Below are 17,063 nucleotides of genomic sequence, written 5' to 3' on the forward strand. Positions count from 1 at the left end.
ACTGGTCAGAACTTTGCTAAGATGTATCAGCAAGGCAAGAATCACAATTAGAATTTGGGCTTTTTTTCTGAGAGTTAAATTGCTTTTCAGAAAGAGTACTAAAGGTTAAATTGTTTCTTTAAATTGCCTAGACATGAGACACTTTTTTGCTGTCTCTTAAGAATACTGAATCCGAAACAGCACAGAGGAAACCACCAGTTATTTGGAAGAAAGCAGTCTGATGTCTTACGGAGACAGACAGACGCTCAGGCACATTTTTCTCTATTTAAGATTTCAACTTGAGAACAAAAATATTTCTCAAGCCTTCAAAACAACTGCATCTCACACCACGGTGTAATTTTTCCGCGGGGTATCTCGAGGGATTCGTGTTACCTAACATCAGTGTTACAGGCAGCAGCTCCTTGACATGCTGATGCCAAGATACAGGCATGGAAGTGTGGGAAGAGAAAACCTGAGGTTTTTCATAGCTGTTTTGTGTCAGGTAAAACGAGCTTTCCTCAGAATTTGGCAACAGGAGCCTTTTTAAAAATGAGGTAGAGCAGTAGTTATTTTTCCCCAGGGCAGGAAGAAAGAGCTACGTTTCCTGGCAAGCGGTGAAACGTTTTACAAAGCTTCCAGATGAAGGCAGTGGCACGTACAGGTGCAGGAGCCAGGCTGGTTCCCTGAGAGCACAGAGCGGGAGGATACGCCTTTTCTCTACCCATCTTAATTACTCGCCGAGAGGGCTGTTCAGACCTCGAAAATCAAAGCAGAAATCCACTCGTGTCATACGTATCCTCCCTTTCATTTTTGCAGAATTCCAGCAGACCAATTTCACGAAGCAGTTCAGCCCGTAGGAGCTTAAGTTACTCTCGAGCACCGTGTGCCATCTACTAACGCTTCCCGAGTGACGGTAAGCCACGTCTAGGTGCACGCCGCCCACAACCAAGGGGCACTCGCCAGACTGTGCTTCTAGCAACGCTTACTACCGTGGGTCTCGTAGGTGCGAACGGTAATCACTCGTTCCTTCAATAATGGAAAACATGGATAAAATGTTATGTTATGGATAAGAACAGGTACGGTACCCCGGTGACCTCCAACAACATGAGAGATGTCCCACACTCACCTATAGCCCTTGTTTTTGACGGGACGATAAATGGACCGGGAAGAATAAAGCCTACTTTGATGAGTACTGAGGTTATATTTTGCCTATGCAATTAGGTGCGATGTTACGAAGTTGTAACTGTGCTAATCTACTCCCCATTAAATACTGTTTTTGAAACCACCATGTAAACTGGATGGGGTCTTTTGTCACAGCTGCAAAAAACGTGAAAAGTAATTTCTGACTGTCTGGTTTGGAGCATGATGCAGAAAAGGTGAATTAGCCAAATAAGTTATATTTCTACTTCACAACATTATGTTTAGCTTCTGCCTATTAAAATGTTTCCACTGTTATCAATGCCACCTAAAAATAATTACAAAATTACTTCTTTCCAATTTGCCAAAAAGGAAAACCTCAATTCAATCAATACACAAGTCCGTGATGAATACAATATTCTAAACTGGATTTATTGTTTCCAAACATTAATGTAACACATAAACACATTATAAGGGGGGATATAGTAACAAGCAACCCATTAACAGAAACAAAGCAAGTCTTTGAAATTTTTGTTCTATACTTACACATGAAAATGTCCCAAAAAGTAGTTGTCAGTCAGCATCACAAGGACTTCAGATATAAAAAACCCCAAACAACTCATGGATGAGTTTGTCATAACCAAAAATGTTTGTTTTGGTTTTGTTTAAATTTATTTTTAGGATAAAAAAGAGTAACCATTACCTCATGCAGTCTACAAAGGCTTTAAAATAAATCCATTAATGCAACTGAAAGACTTAATTCCTGAGGCTTTTTTTTTTTTTTTTTAGACACCAAAAAAAAACCTCAAGGAGTTTCACAAAATTAATTCTAAGTCATTTTCTTAAATCCTTTCTTAGCACTGAAGAAGAAACATGTAACTTCCTTGCACTCCAGAAATTTATTCAGAGGTACCTCTTTCAATACAAACGTGTTCTTGTAACGTATCTAAGAGTTCTTTAATTTACAAGAGCTTCAAATGAAATTAAGCGCAAAAACGTTTTCTTAGTGTTCTCCAATATATCGAGGTAAATAGTTGGGGGCGGGGCGGGAAAGAAAAAAAGGAAGGTAGCAGGATATCGACTGTATGTACATCAGATGGGGAACAAAAAGGCAAATCTGAAATACATGGTTATGGTGCACAAGGAAGATGTGAAAGAAAGACTGAGGAAGAAATAACAGCAACAATCAACAGTTTCCCAGCAGAACTTTAAACCAAAGTCCTTGAAATCCACTCAGCAGATCACCAATAGCTGAGAATAAAGCATGTTTATTTGCACGTCTGGCGAGCTGGACTGTCGGGGAAGAGGCTGTACAATAGTCACAATTATTGCTGCCTGCCTGACAACGCCGAGAATGCAAATGCTGCTCTAACAGCTGCGTCGCACCCCGACCTGCTACCCAACGGCTACAAGATCCCCCAAATGACGCGTTCCTGACGGCAACAGCGGGGTCACAATGACAGAGCAGTAGCTTCTACACTAAATAATACAATATATGGCAAACAAGAGACTAGGTTAGCAAAATGTGGTATAAAAACGTATAAAAGTTGTTTTTAAAAACTGTCTAAAAATTTCTTCTTTTGGGAAGGCGGAATATTAATCTGTGGCCTGGCATTATTACAGTAACTGAAGTGGTTCTGTCAGATTGCTGGTGATCGGCTTCTTGCAAATCAGAGGTGCATTTGTAAAACGCCCCAGGGTGAATGCCTGAGAGCTGGCCAGACAGTCGGGGAATTTTAATATCTGCAGCAGAATCAGCTGTGTTTGTAGAGGGTGGACTAACACTTGGGTTGGAAATCTCTTTACTTGGTATGCAGAGGATAGTGTGACACAGAGAATCTAACAGACAATTTTCAGTTCAGTCCCACCGTCTGGATCCCAAACACAGTCCTGAGTATATTTTGGGTTTCTTCCTTTGGAGCCTGTCTCACTGGGGAAGGTGTTTGGTGGCATGCCTGATGAGCGGTGCTTTCAGTCCCCACCAAACCCATCAGAAAAGGCTACTCTCATGAAAAGACATTTTGAACTTGGGGAAAAAAAAAAGAAACAAAAACAGCAAGAAGAAAGTATGAGGTATTAGCTCAGGTGAAAAAACCAAGTTCTTCAGGATTACTGGACCCAAATTAATCATCCTCAGTTAATAAAGCTTTTTGACAGCAGACAAATCTAGTATGGGGCCCTGCTCACACTGGCTACTAGCTGTGACCACTGTGGGGTTGGAGTTCCATGAAGTGGATCCCAGCTTCTACAGCCTGGGAGGGCTGGGGAGGGACATCTTCTTGTGTCAAGGCCACCTGAAGGATCCTCCTGCTATTTCTCCCCACTGTTACCCTACTCAGCAAACCCCAAACTCACAGTGAGCTCAAGGCAAATTGTACAGTCTCCACCCAAATCCTCGTATTTTCTTTCAAGCTCTTTGATAGATTTTTTTTTTTCCCCCCTCCTCATTCTGGGGCATGTTTTAAAGCCCAAGAAAAACTTGCTATTGTGTTTAGATATGAGAAGTGCCACAAGGGATTCAAGAGTCATGTCACCTTTCCCGGATTTCAAAGTTCACAAATGCTATCAATCCATGCCCAAGTCAACCCTGTCTATTTAGCCACACAGTAAGGTCGTCTTCATCTTGAGAGTATAGTGGTGTTACTTGCTCTTCAAGCTGATCCGACCTGCATTCACCAAAAGCAAGATTCTCTTTGAACACTAATGTGTTCCAGAAACCTGATCCTACCAACTCAAGAATGTATTGTAAATGAAATTTAACGTTACAAAAATTCAAGATTTACAACACTGAAGATCCATTTCACTTTTTCTTAGCAGTTGCTTCTGAACAAATTTGAACTGCTCTGTAACTTCAAACCAGACACTTACTACTCTGCCTACTGCCCCTTGACATTATCGTCTCGGCCACAGATTCAACCTTATTTTCAAAACGTTGCTATAATATGATGTATATGGAAATGCCATGAACCACAGAAGTCAAAGATTAAGCCTTAACATTCAGGAGAGCAGCATAACCTTTCTTGTCATATCACCCCCTTTATAGTAGGAGGGTTTTTGGTGGTGGGTTTTTTTGTTTCTTCTGTTGTTTTTACCTTAAACATGAGCTTACTCCAAAACCCACATTCAACTATACATTTTCTGAGGCTTCAGAAGATGCCCTCCCCCCCATTTAAAAAGAAAAAGAAAGAATCAGGGTTAGATAGAAATTATTAAATACAAGGTCCTTTTGGAGTCCACCAAAGAGTGGTCATCCAGAAGTAGTCATCTTCCTCGATCTTGATGTTTTTTTGTTTTCATCTTTTTCTTTTTGTCCTCTGTTTTGGGTTTCAATGCACAGACACATGCAGACACACCAGCAATTGCTTTGGGTAAGTCAGTTCCTTTGTACCACTTATTCTTCTCCTTATCATAAACCTGGACTGTTTTGGAGAAGACCGTTTCTTCCCAGCTGTAGCCTCCGAGGATATAAATCTTGCCTTCCCAAACTGCCACCCCTGACTCACTGTTTGCTTGCAACAGCGGGGCAACTCTGGTCCACTGGTTACATTGGGGGCTGTATGACTCCACACTCAGAATGTCAAAACGAGCCATGGTTTCTATGTTGTCATCGCTGCCACCGATGGAGTAAATGTTGTCCTGCAAGGTGCACATGCTGTGCCACCCTCGGGCAGTGATCATTGGCCTCTTCTCCTCCCAAACATCCGTGCGGTAATCGTAACACAGCAGGTTTTTTCTATAGGGGCCAATTTGGTAATCATGGCCTCCTGAAATGTACACAAATTCCTTGTAGACTGTTCCAGCATGGCCGTAGGTAAACCTAGGACAGGCGAACAAAAATGATCCCACTTAATACTGACAGATTTTATCAAGATACACAAGCATTCAACAAGGAATGGTACCAAAGAAGAAAATAAACATTAACTAAAGACAGAAGAATCCCTAATCCTGTTAGTTACCCAGTAACTATTCTTATTCATACTGCTTCACCCTGCGCTGTAGAGCGCTAAGGTATGACAATCACTTTTCAAGGCATCCTTTTCATACCTGGTCGCTACAGAGCGCTAAGGTATGACAATCACTTTTTAAGGCATCCTCTACAGTGTGTCATGCAACAGAAGTAACCCATCCTGCTCTAGTTGGCATGGCCTTCACTCCCATTTTCCTGCTCCAGTGCTTGTGTTGGATCAGTCTGAGAGGGCCAGAAAAAATCCACATCTCAGCAAGGGTTTCTATGACAGAAAGAGGAAATAATTGTGATACCTCTCAGACTTACCAGTAGTGATTAACCAAGAAAAAACAACACAAAAACTACTGCTGCTTTCCCCTTCCACAGCTTCAGGATCATAAATCACATTTCTTACCCACTGGTGTTCACAGCCCAGTTTATTTGCAGTCATGATACAGGTAGTGTGCTTTTCGTGAGCTATCCATCTGCTCTACCACTTCTGCTATACAGGTGATGTCTTGGGGTGACCAAAGAAGTTAAAGCAACACACCTCAGTCAGTCATAGATCAGAGTCCACGCTTGAAATAAGACAAAATCAGATGGTAGAACCAACATCATGCACGCTGTCTCCACAGGGCAGAGGGAAAACCCCTTTGATCAGCTATAATAAAGCCACTACAAACCTAATTCTTGAGGCTGTTCTTACCTTCACACCAGGGTATTCCTGACCAAATCCCTTTGAGCTCTTACAAGTGGAACGCTAAGGCAAGGGACAGCCTCAGCTTCTTTGAACATACCCTTCCTGCACATGTCTTTTTTTCTTTTTTCAGGTGGGGGGCGGTGTCAGAAGATGTAGCTGCGGCACCAGCCACAGCAAACTGGCTCACACACTGGTACAAAGAGCCCAAACAATTTAACACCCATAGGGCTGCAGAGCAATATACTCATCATGCTGCACTCACAAGCCTCTACTACCATCCTTTGTAGTCAAGGACTCAAGACAACTCAACCTCTATGGCAGACAAACCTACGTTAGCATTACTTTAGCCTGGAATGCTTTTGAACCATGCCTGAACATGCTGGAAACTCAATGTGCATAGAACCTTGAGCTGTTTTATTTCGCACAGTAATCGTTTCTCTCAGCTACACAAACGCTATCGTAGCTTCTTCCACACACCTAAGTGCCAAGTACTTTTGTGCCAAGGGAAAAGGTGGACTAGAAAAGAAAACCCACATTTACCCCGAAAGCACAACACTTCTGAGGAAAGCTAAAAGATGTTTATTATTCTAGATGTCTACCAAAGCTTCTGATCCCTGACCAGTGTCTGAATCAGATATTTTAACAGGCTCCTGCTACAAGAAGCAGAAAAATCCTTGACACACTTGGCCTAAGAATGCTGAGTGACCAGGACAGACCTTTCAACTACAGGGGCTGGCACACCGTCCCTGGAGACCTTGCAGAGTGGACTTCAGATCTGTGCTTCTTAGCCACTCAGGAAAAAGAAGTAAAAAAAAAAAAAGAGGACTAAGGCATAGTTATGAGACTTTATCCAAAAAGGCAACTCAAAAATTCCACAGCTTACAGTCTGCCTAACCATGGAAGCACATAACTCACACTCAGTGCTTCTTTTTGACATGAAACACCCTGAGCACATGCACTCCAGCTTTTGCACCTGACAGAAATGCTATGGCAGGTGTAGCAGACACAGACGCTGCTCTACCTTGTTTGTGGTCTCTTACAGACAAGAACCACGAGCATATGTCTCCAGTGGCACGCTGTCTGGTTGCTAGAGTCTTTGCTTCTCTATATACACAGGAATGGATCTTGAAAAGTAGACTACCTATCTGAGAAGTGGGATGGACAACTTGGATTCGTGTCCTTTCTGAAACTGCAGTAGATTTTAAATCCACATCTAACCAGCAAGCTACCTGGAGGACGTCCAGTGCACTCCACTGTGGACGTAGCGTCAGATAACAGTTTTGTGGAGTCAGAAGGAGAAGAGTGCAATGACACTGAATCCAACACAAAGCCCGCAGTTATTGTACTGCCGATAGCAAACACCTTACATTCAGCATTTGGAAAAAGAATGACCGTAAGTTAAGAAAAACTTGAGTGACCTTTAGAGAAGTAGGTTGAATGTTTTCCTACACTAACTGGAAAGTGGAATTCTGTATAGATAAGCAAGCAATAGACATTTTCTCTCGAGCATATGCATACAGTCTAGCATAGACTGCTACAGAAAAAGCACTGGTGCTTTTCTTTTTGCCTCAATCAATGGCTATGTCTAGTGAACAGCAATAGTTACAAGAGCAATTTGAAAGAGGGAATCATATCTGAAGCATCAAATCGACCATCAATTTGTTGTTTTCCAATATAGGGAGATTACCCATTGAAATACGCTAGAGGTGTTTCACTTTGCCTAACTTCAGAAAAGCTCATCCAAAGTTGCACATACCCGGCTTCCCATGGATAGAAAGCTGCATGAAATATAAGGCACAAATGGAAAACAATCAATAAGAATCCTTTCCGCAAGCTCTATGGCTTAAACAGAGGCATTTCTAAACATGCAACAGAACAGGACACTTCAATTCAGTGGGTCAACATCCCCCAACAAAAAGCATCGAGAGTTTTGGCAGCCTTATCTCTAAGAGTGGTCAGAAAAAGATAAGAGGCATTAAGGAGAAAGAAGTTTCGATTCCTAACATCTGCTAGAGCCAGTCACCAATTTTGAATGAGTTAGCCAGATACAATGCTGCAAAAATTGCAGTTTCTGACCCAGTAACACCATTCAGTAAATGCCAGAAAATCTACCATTTATTTTCTTAGAAAGAATACACGGTAAATCTTTGGGAATCCCCTGCTCCAACCAAAGTCCAGGCGAGCTGTGGTTGCTCTGAGTCTCAGTGTCCACCTGTTGCAAACCTTGCGAGATCATTCATGACACAACTAGCAGAGCAGATACCATCGCTCGTTAACCTGTTCCAACATATTTCCTCATACAACTGCTGTCAGTTGTTCTGCCAAACTTTAACCTAGGGCCACTCAATTAATTTCACTGATGTCTGCAGCAGGCTTTTTCATGGTCTATTCAAGATGAGAACACATTGCACCAACTTCTGCTCTGCCAAGCTTGTCAGCCACCGCTGCTCCCTTCCGGGCTAGAAACTATGACAGCAACTGCTCCCAAAGAGCCTGGGAAAATGGTGAAAAAAAATATAGGACCTCTCTGAAGAATGGGAAAGGTATCCCACAACCAAGGACCCTAATGAGAGTCAGAGAAAATTCACTTGTAGCAAACTTGGACCAGGTCCACCCTTTAGATAGCTTGGCTGAAGTTTTCCCCATTAAGCATCTGCCTCAAGTGGCTGTGTTTGCTTCTTCGGTGAAGACAGCATTATTTCAGCCAAAACAGCTCAGCTCCTTCCAAGAAAATGGTTAGGGAAAACAACATGTTGTTTTGACCGCGTTGGGGTGGGAAGGGGGTGGGGGGAAAGGAGAGATAAAGAGCTTGCAAAGCTCTTTCTTAGAGGAGGATGACTGTGCCTGCTTACAGCAACATGGACACGGGATTTGGCAGCGGACAGGAGGCATGTGTATTCAAGGACGCAACCATTGCCTTTCCCCTGAAAATCTCCACACACATGGCGAGCTATAACCCTTGGGAAGAAAAACAAATAAAAACATTTTCTGCATGTTCAGAGTAGAAGCTTTAACAAATATAACCTCTGAGAGTCCAACCCCACACAGCTCAAATCGAATGCTGCAAGCCTACACCCCAGATGACCTCAACATGTGCCTTTCACTCCAGGGAATAGTCTTCCAGGCAGCTGTTGGCTTAGAGTAGTCAGAAACACCACCAGAGCTGCAGGCAAGGAGCCTGCTCCTGGTGGCTATGCACCCAAGAGGACAAAAAACCTGCACGTTTTCTCTTCAGAGGGAAAGACGACAGAAAAATGCAGAAAACAGGGCATCTATCTTGGGACGTGCTGCCTGATCAGGCAATCAGGAAGCAGAGGATTGTAGTTTCTGACTTCCTCTACACGAGGAGAGAAGACTTGCTGCTAGGACAGGGCTGGGGAAGATGTTATTTGGGTAGAGAAGACTTGCTGCTAGGACAGGGCTGGGGAAGATGTTATTTGGGTAAAAACAGTAACTAAAATCAGTTTGAAGAACAAAAGCATGTGGTGGGGAGGAATACAGAGATCAAACCAAGAGCATGTTGAAGGAAAGACAGGAGTACGCAGAAAGAACTGTAGCTAAACTGCCCAGTGCAAGAGTTCTCCAAAAGGAGAAAGAGGGCTGAAAATCTGAAGGTGCTGAGTGTCCATCAAGATCTAACTAAGGACATATTAACATGCAAGAGAGCAGCTACATGGAAAAAGTGGGTAACTATCTAGTTCACTACGCAGCTGCACAAACACCTGAGCTGGCACAAGGGACGGTTAGCATGGGACAAGGACACAGCAGGCAGGAAGAGAGGATACAGAACTATTTTTTGGGGATGCAGCAATAACTTAAAATAGTTGCTGTAACTAACCTAACTGCTGCAGCCTAACCCTGCAGTTTAGCAACCAGCCAAGCCCGTGTAAGTGGGGTCTGTCCCATAAGGGGGACTTTTGCCTAGTCCAAGCTGATCAGCTAGGCAATCTAATAAAAAAATTAACACTGGCCCACATCAAAGTTTGCTTTTAAATGCTGCAGCTGCAAAATTCCCAAAGCCAACACAAAGGTAGCGGTAGGAACATGCAGAAAAACTGCCCCTTTTTGGACAGCTTACAGACTGCAAACTTCCCCAGGACCACTTATATGCCAGGAAAAAAATATCCATACCGGTTCTAAGGTGAGTGGTTTTCTAACAACATACAAGGAAGTCAGGTCACATCTACATTTCTTTGAAAAATGTTAAAAAAAAAAAAAAAAAGAAAAAGAAAAAAGAAAAGCTATGCTACAATTTCTACGAGATGTTACTGGGATCTCACAAGTCACCCCAATGAACAGAAGGGCTTAGGAACTGAAGATACCCTTACACCCAGCTTTGCAGGAAAGATTGTGGTGTTTAGCCTCAACTGCTAGATCTGCCTATGTGAGCAGAAATAAACTGGAAAAAAGCATCCTGCTTCTGAAGAGCACTCGAGCCCAGCTGTTAGCCTGGATCAGACTCGCATTGCAGCACCTGCCCAAAATAGAATTGGGCAACAGGTTTCTGTGCCTTCACTGGCTGCCTATGGCTCTGCAGCTAAGGGGATAAGGGAAAAAGCCCTGAGCTCTAAAATCAAATTGCAAGTACCTTGCTCGTGATGCCACTAAGAAAGCAAGCACTGCTGCTGAAGTTGCGGGTTTCAGACATCATGAAAATAGCATCTGTACAGCCAATACTCCTGTAATTTCCATGGATGTGAGATATTACTAAATCTAAATAGTCGTTTGCAAATGAAATGCCATTCTAATGAAGTCACCACTCAAACGTTAACTCCTAGCAATGTCCTGTGCTGCTGTTACAAGAAGAGCTGCAGTACTAAAGCCTCTCAAAAGCAGAGCAGCTAAGTTTTAACTCAGACTGAGAGAAAGAGAGGTCACATTTGCCAGAGTTATCTATTTGTAATACAGGTAAATGTGTTTTATCTGCAACAGCCAACCTGAGCAGCCAGAGAGAAACACCTTACAAGGAGAACAATCACAGCAAGGTGACAAAATAAGGCCAAATAAATTATAAAAGCCTTTGATCAAGATCTAAACAGTGCCTCTGAAAAGATTCAACCCCAGGTGAGCTCAGGAAAAAAATGTTTTAAGAATAGTAGAGCAAAATGACAACAGGTCTCCCTCCCATCCTTCAGACATACCTCAGGACATAAATTAAAACCAATGAAGCTGACAGGAGGCATGCTGCCTGGCAGAGATGGTTGCTCAAATACCAAATGCTGATATGGTTTGTTACTTGCTGATACCACGTCGGTTATATATCCACCTGCCTCCCTTGTAGGGATACCCCTTCATCAGCTAAAGTCACACAAGATCCCTTTACTACCATTCTTCAAACGCAGGGTAACTTTCAAAACAGCTCTATTACCTGGGCAAGCCTGCAATATAGGACCATGAATCCTTCTGAGGACTGTAGGTCTCAACTGAAGAAAGTGCCCCATTTTCATTCCTGCCACCAACAGCTACTAGCATGTCGGTAATGGCTCCCAGGTAGAAATCTACACGGCGTTGTCTCATGGAGGCAACCTGTCAAAAAAAAAAATAACATGCTGACATCTTCAAACACCTGGTAAGCAAGCTGATTTAAGGTATATTCATGCCTGAGGACAGGATAATTGCTTCTTCCCATTTATTTGGAAAGGAGAGCTACTGGTTTTGACCATTATATTCACAAAATACTTTTGGTTTTCTGCAGTAGCATGATACATAGAATTCATTTTCAAAAAAAGGGGACAACAGGAAGCACCTAAGACAGGTTACTCTATAAATCTTTGTGTTACATGGGCCTCCTTCCAAAACTCTGCAAGAAACGTATGTTGGAATTACTCAAAACCACAACTGAACCACACAGGATGATTGGTTCATATAGGAACCCGCACTGGCTGCAGGGTTTTACAGCAGGACTGGAAGTGAACAGCTTGTTCTAAGAGACATTTAGCACAGAGGCATTTCACAAGTGTCAGAGACATTTTCTTTTTACATCAGGCCCATTGTTGATTTAGTTATACGTGCTACTGCTTGAGAAAGATGAACTGAGCAATCACCTCTAAGTCCATTCTAGTGTTATAACCAAAAGTAATCTAAAAGAGTAAAAGTGTTGCAGGTAGATGCTGACCAGGAATTTAACAGATGAGATGCACAAATCCCAAGTGAAGTTGAAAATCTGCCCCAAACTTTTTCACTGTGTAACTTAAGCATTCCCACAAAGAATTCGAGTAGCTGCTTTTTCCACTTAAATAACTTGAATTTCCATTTGCAAGTGTTGCTACGTTGGCTATTCTCATGAGCCCTGTCCTTCCACCAAAAAGAAGAAAACACTCTAAACATTAAGGACTTTAAACAGAGAAATAATACAGCTTAAGTCTCACCTTTATCCACTGGTTACAGCGGGGATCATACCTATATAGGAGATTTGAAGCTGCATCCCCTCCATTGTCTCTTGAAAAGCTGCCTCCGGCTATGAAGATGAAGCCTCCCAAGACTGCGACACAGTGGTGACTTCGTCTGGCTGGGAGAGGGGTTTCTGCTACCCACTGCCCCTTTCTGATGTCCAAGAAGCAGGTGTCATCACTCAGTTCCAGGCACCGTTCAGAAACCTCCCCACCCACAAAGAGGAGCCTCTCCTCACAGGTCCGCAGGGCTGTCCGTTTGTTTTGCAGCACTGGCTGAGCTGTGACGTTATTATGGTAGTTCACTGCCTCCTCTATAAACCCCTCACAGTTTGCTTCTTTGGGAAGGAGAGAGCAGACAGCAGGCTTGACTCGATGGAGGAGATCACTTTTTGGTATCAAGGGGAAATGAATGTTATCCAGAACCTGGTAAGCCTCATTCTCCCTCTCGGGGTACTGGGTGAGCCACTGCAAGGCAGCCTGCAGCAAGTCGTGCTCACACTCCTGCTGCACGTTGCTGCTGTCCAGGTATTGGCACAACTTCTGCAAGGAAATGTTCTGCAGGAAGTCCGGGGTGAAAGACAGCGTGCCAAAGTTCTGCAAGATGAAAGAATCAATGTAGGAGTCAAGGCGCTTCAGGTTGTAAATAGAGGCTAGCTCCTGCAGGTACAAATAGTTCTCCTCGCTGACTTCATTCTCCAGATACTCGCAGCAGAAGTCGACCACCTTCCAGATCTGCAGCAGGTGAGCTGTTTCGAGCACATAGTCAATATTGCCTCCATCTAAAGACAGCTCGCTGCCATAAAGGAAATCCACCACAGCCTTGAGACCAATATAAGAGGCTCCAAAAAGTTCGACCTCTTTTTGGTGGGCTTCTCGCATACCAATGGTGAACATAGAGTTGAAGTAGTCACTGCAAACAGCGAGGAGGTTCCGATGGGCAGGGACTCTCTGTTCATCCACCACAAGGACAATGTCACAGAAAAGGCCTCGGTGCCTCTGCTCATTCAGGCTCTGAAGAACTAGACTAGAGTGGTCATCCCACCTGTACACCTGGAACAAACAAACAGTATCAGGCAGATGTTTATCCTCCCCGAGATAAACTTCAGTGTGCACAAAGTGTTTTCCCATTAGATGTAGTCATACACAAGAGAGAGACAGCTTACTCGTGTTGCACAATTATAATAAATTCTGACTTGAAACAGTTGGCAAGCAACATAGTACGAGCCCAAGCTCCTCACCTTCACTTTGAAAGGCCTATGCAGACTTTTACTGCTCCCTACTCCCCCCTTTTTTTTTTTAAATAATTTACTCCTACCTCCTCCACAATGCTGCATCCAAGCCTCCTCCCTGATGATTTATACAGGCACAATTTTCTGAAACTCTTCCACTCATTGTCTTCGAGATATCTTGCTGACATTTCCTTTCTTACTTGTCCCCCGAATGACTCCTTATAGAGTTCTTCTCAACTAAGCTACTCGCTAAATATCTGGAGTGGGAGACACACATGCAGAAGTATGCCAAATTTTCATTCAGCCTGTGTATTGTTTGGGTTAGTGCTTACTTGACAGCTACCCCCTCTTAAATCTTTTCAGAGCTCTGCATTTCTAAGCTCGTTAGGGTAAAATCCCTCTCTTTCTTTCCATATTATTCCAAGCACACACACTGCATTCAAAAATAATAGCTGTTTATTTATGTGCAAAGCCACACATGTGGATAACTTACTCCTGTAAGACTTCTACTTGCTTCCAGAAGCCGAGGTAGTTTTTGTTTTAATGAATATGACTGAGTACTTTCCTTTTAAAGAAAGGGGGAAATGCCTTCAGAACATGGCTGTTAAGTGCCCTTCTGGGATCCCTCTGGTCCAGACATTCTTCCCACCAGCTCTGTACGTGCCGCAGAGCTTTTGAGGCAACCAGCGTTCGCTTCTTTCTCACAGACTCGTGTTACCAGTCTTAAGAAGAACCAAAATGGAAACGTTTTGTTACCCCTTCCATGTCCTGCAGAACGTGTACTGAAGGGGCTGGTCACCCTGATACGTCAAGCGATGCAGCTTTTAGGACCACCCTTCCAGAGGAATGGAATGGTATGCTTGATGGTACAGTCAGTTACCTTGTGATCTCTCTTAATAAAAGCCAGGTTAAATGCAAATACATAACTTTAATTACCAAATCCAAAACAGGCAGAGTTGCAGAGCCTGTAAGAACATGTAAGAGAAATGAGAGATGGAAAGGAAGCACATCTTTGTATTATATCTAAGCTAGCTGTGAACAGTTCTGGCTGTAGGACCCTGGGTCTTGCCCAGTTCTACACCCTCAGACTGCATTCCCACAAGTGACACCCTGAAAACGTGTCTCAGTCCACGTCTACATAGAAAACAGTCACACAGACGACATGAGGTCTCTTCAAGCTTCGCAGGCGTTCAACCTTTCCTTCACCAAACTGTTGCTTCTCCTAGAAACCCGTGGCTTTCCCGGTTTCCCAAACAGAAAGCACATGATTATTGCTGCCTGGCTGAGCCATTAATGGGTTGGTTAAATCATGGTGAGACAACCTTTCTACCCACCTGGATGGGAAAGGTTCAAGTCCTAGAGCCAATTTTTTTCCCCTGCACGCAACCCTCACTCTATATACGCACTCTGTGTACGTAACTTGGTAATAGTCCTTTTATGCCATGAGATAACGAGGATTAAGGCACGCAGCTCACCACTGTCCAGACGTAATGGCAGCCAATCACCCTGCGCTAACGCCAACCTTGGGAGCCTGACCTCCCACGTCTGCCTTTCAGCACTCGGTGGTATAGTGACAGGCAGTCCGCCAAAGATGAGACCTTAATTAATAACTAAATGTGCTGCTCTTAGTGTGATAGCCCAGCAGTTTCTCTCTAGTTTTGCTTAAGCTCTTTTCTAAACAATGGAGATTAAGCTGCCAAAAAGCCTCTGCTGGAGTAATTTCATACATGCAAGCATACAGAGTTAAACCAATCTAAGTGAAGAGGCTTCAATAATTATAAATTTTCTGGGCCCAAACTCTTCAATTGGCCCTATACTCATTGCCTCATCACATCTCTAAACTCAAAAAGGGATCTATGGCATAGACAACAAAGTAACTTCCATTGAGGTATAAACCTGCCAGAGATCTGTAACAGAAAAAAATATGGGTCTTAAGGACTGTAAAGCTTTTTATCGTCATTTTTCTGAGGTTGAGAAATGCTGATATCATACAGGAGCCCAAACAGAGACCAGGGGATGGAGGAGATGGGAAGAAGAATAAATATGGCCAAGGACAAACCACACATCTGTGGCAATCACGATAAAGGATAGTGGATGAACAGCGAATAGCTAACATCTTACAGCACCCTCTTCTGAATCTGACTCATGGGGGATAGTTATCGGATTAAACCAAAAAAATATATTCCCTCCCGCCTCTGTAAATTGGCTGATCATTTCTCTCTAATATTCTCTAATACCACCATCGTGCATAACAAGATTACACCAGAATATAAGATTTGCCAGAGATCCCTATTTACTTAGCCGGCTGTCGAGTCAGCAGCATAATCCTGACCACAAGTACGCCTGACAACTTGTACTCCTAAAATCCTTGTTGCCATGTAGAACTGCTGCTACTTCAGAAATCAAGCATAAAATCATTATGTATGGTATTGGATGGGCTCGGAACATATTAACATATTTCAACCACTTAGCAAGTTCATTCGTTCACTGAGCAAATAACAGAAGCTGATAGCTGCACATTTCAAAACAGTCTCTAATTTTATACTAAACACGAACATCTTTCTCAAGCTATTTATATTGCATAGAACAGCTTTAGCATTATCTAGTAATTCTAATTTTAACAGATAGTGACAGCTGCTGTCTAAGCAAGAAAATAAAACAATGCTGTCAAGTTAATTAATTTTTAATGTGATGAATTATTATTACATCATCCTGGTGATGTGCATAAAGAGCTACCAAAGACGGACTTCCATAGATTCCCAACTAAAATCAATGAATTTGTGCAGACTGAGATTCTATACAAAGAAAATTAACCTCACAAACGTAAGAAAACATCCCGCGTTTTCCATGCACTGGAATAATGACTGTTTGCAGGATCAAGACTCCTGTCTGGTACAAAACAAAGACTAAATCTAAAATATAATCCCAGCTTTGCTGCTGTAACTAGCTTGGATTTTATGAGATGGAGCAATATGAAAAACTCAAAAAATAAACACATCGCATTTAATGACCGATTTTTTTTGTGTAGAGAAAATACTGTGCTGTGATGATGTTTCTTATTTTAAGTTATGAGTCATGACGAGCAGATTCCCATTTGCTGCTTTTTTTTTTTTTTTTAAATCACTCGGTAGCAACTTCTTCAATTAAAAATACTTGAGCAGGTAGACCAATGCTTCCGTACCTCTTTTTAAAAGCTCAGGATATTCACATTCCTCCAAAACAGCCCATCCAGAGGACAGCCTTTACACCCCTTCTTGTTATTTCTGTAACTTGTTTTTTTTTTTGGTAGAGAACACAAAACGTACAAACCTTTGAGGATTCACTTATCTTGTGCGGACGACAAATCCTGGTTTGCCTGGTTCCCTCCATGACAGGCCGATGCGCAGCACTTCTAGAACAAAAGCGAAGGAAGACGTTAGCAGCGTACCAATCCTTTCAGACTGCGAAAAACCGTATTGTGCTGAGCAAGGAACACAACGAAGACGACCTACACGTGCCAGCCTGCAGCCGGAAAACGGGGGTTTTTTTTCGCTCCCTGGGGCTGTTCTCTCGCGTTATTGACGCTCGGTTGTGTCAACAAGCCGGGCGCGCGCCAGGGCAGAGCCACAGGCTAGCGCGGAGGGCGCCGGGGACACGTCCCGTACTGGCCAGCTCTCGCCACGGCTGCCAGGGGCACAGCC

At 43.1% G+C, this 17,063-nt stretch overlaps 1 protein-coding gene across 1 annotated transcript; it reads right to left on the reverse strand.

The window, feature by feature from the left end:
• Window positions 1-4,206: 4,206 nt before the first annotated feature.
• Window positions 4,207-16,752, reverse strand: KLHL36 (kelch-like family member 36). Its single transcript, XM_010283085.1, has 4 exons — window positions 16,693-16,752; window positions 12,131-13,204; window positions 11,131-11,288; window positions 4,207-4,933 (listed from the first exon to the last, which is right to left on the reverse strand). The coding sequence occupies exons 1-4, from the start codon at window positions 16,750-16,752 to the stop codon at window positions 4,378-4,380; spliced, it is 1,848 nt and encodes a 615-aa protein (XP_010281387.1). The 3' UTR covers window positions 4,207-4,377.
• Window positions 16,753-17,063: the final 311 nt, after the last annotated feature.

Source organism: Phaethon lepturus, unplaced genomic scaffold (assembly GCF_000687285.1).
Source record: "Phaethon lepturus isolate BGI_N335 unplaced genomic scaffold, ASM68728v1 scaffold51782, whole genome shotgun sequence".
NCBI lineage: Eukaryota > Metazoa > Chordata > Aves > Phaethontiformes > Phaethontidae > Phaethon > Phaethon lepturus.

What these genes read in the sequence shown, in the direction of transcription:
- KLHL36 (XM_010283085.1), bottom strand. Translation starts at nt 16,752, where the DNA reads ATGGAGGGAACCAGGCAAACCAGGATTTGTCGTCCGCACAAGATAAGT. An exon ending in AGATAAGTGAATCCTCAAAG is followed by an intron (nt 13,205 to 16,692) that starts GTTTGTACGTTT and finishes TGTTTGTTCCAG; the next exon opens with GTGTACAGGTGGGATGACCA. An exon ending in GCTGTAACCAGTGGATAAAG is followed by an intron (nt 11,289 to 12,130) that starts GTGAGACTTAAG and finishes TTTTTTTGACAG; the next exon opens with GTTGCCTCCATGAGACAACG.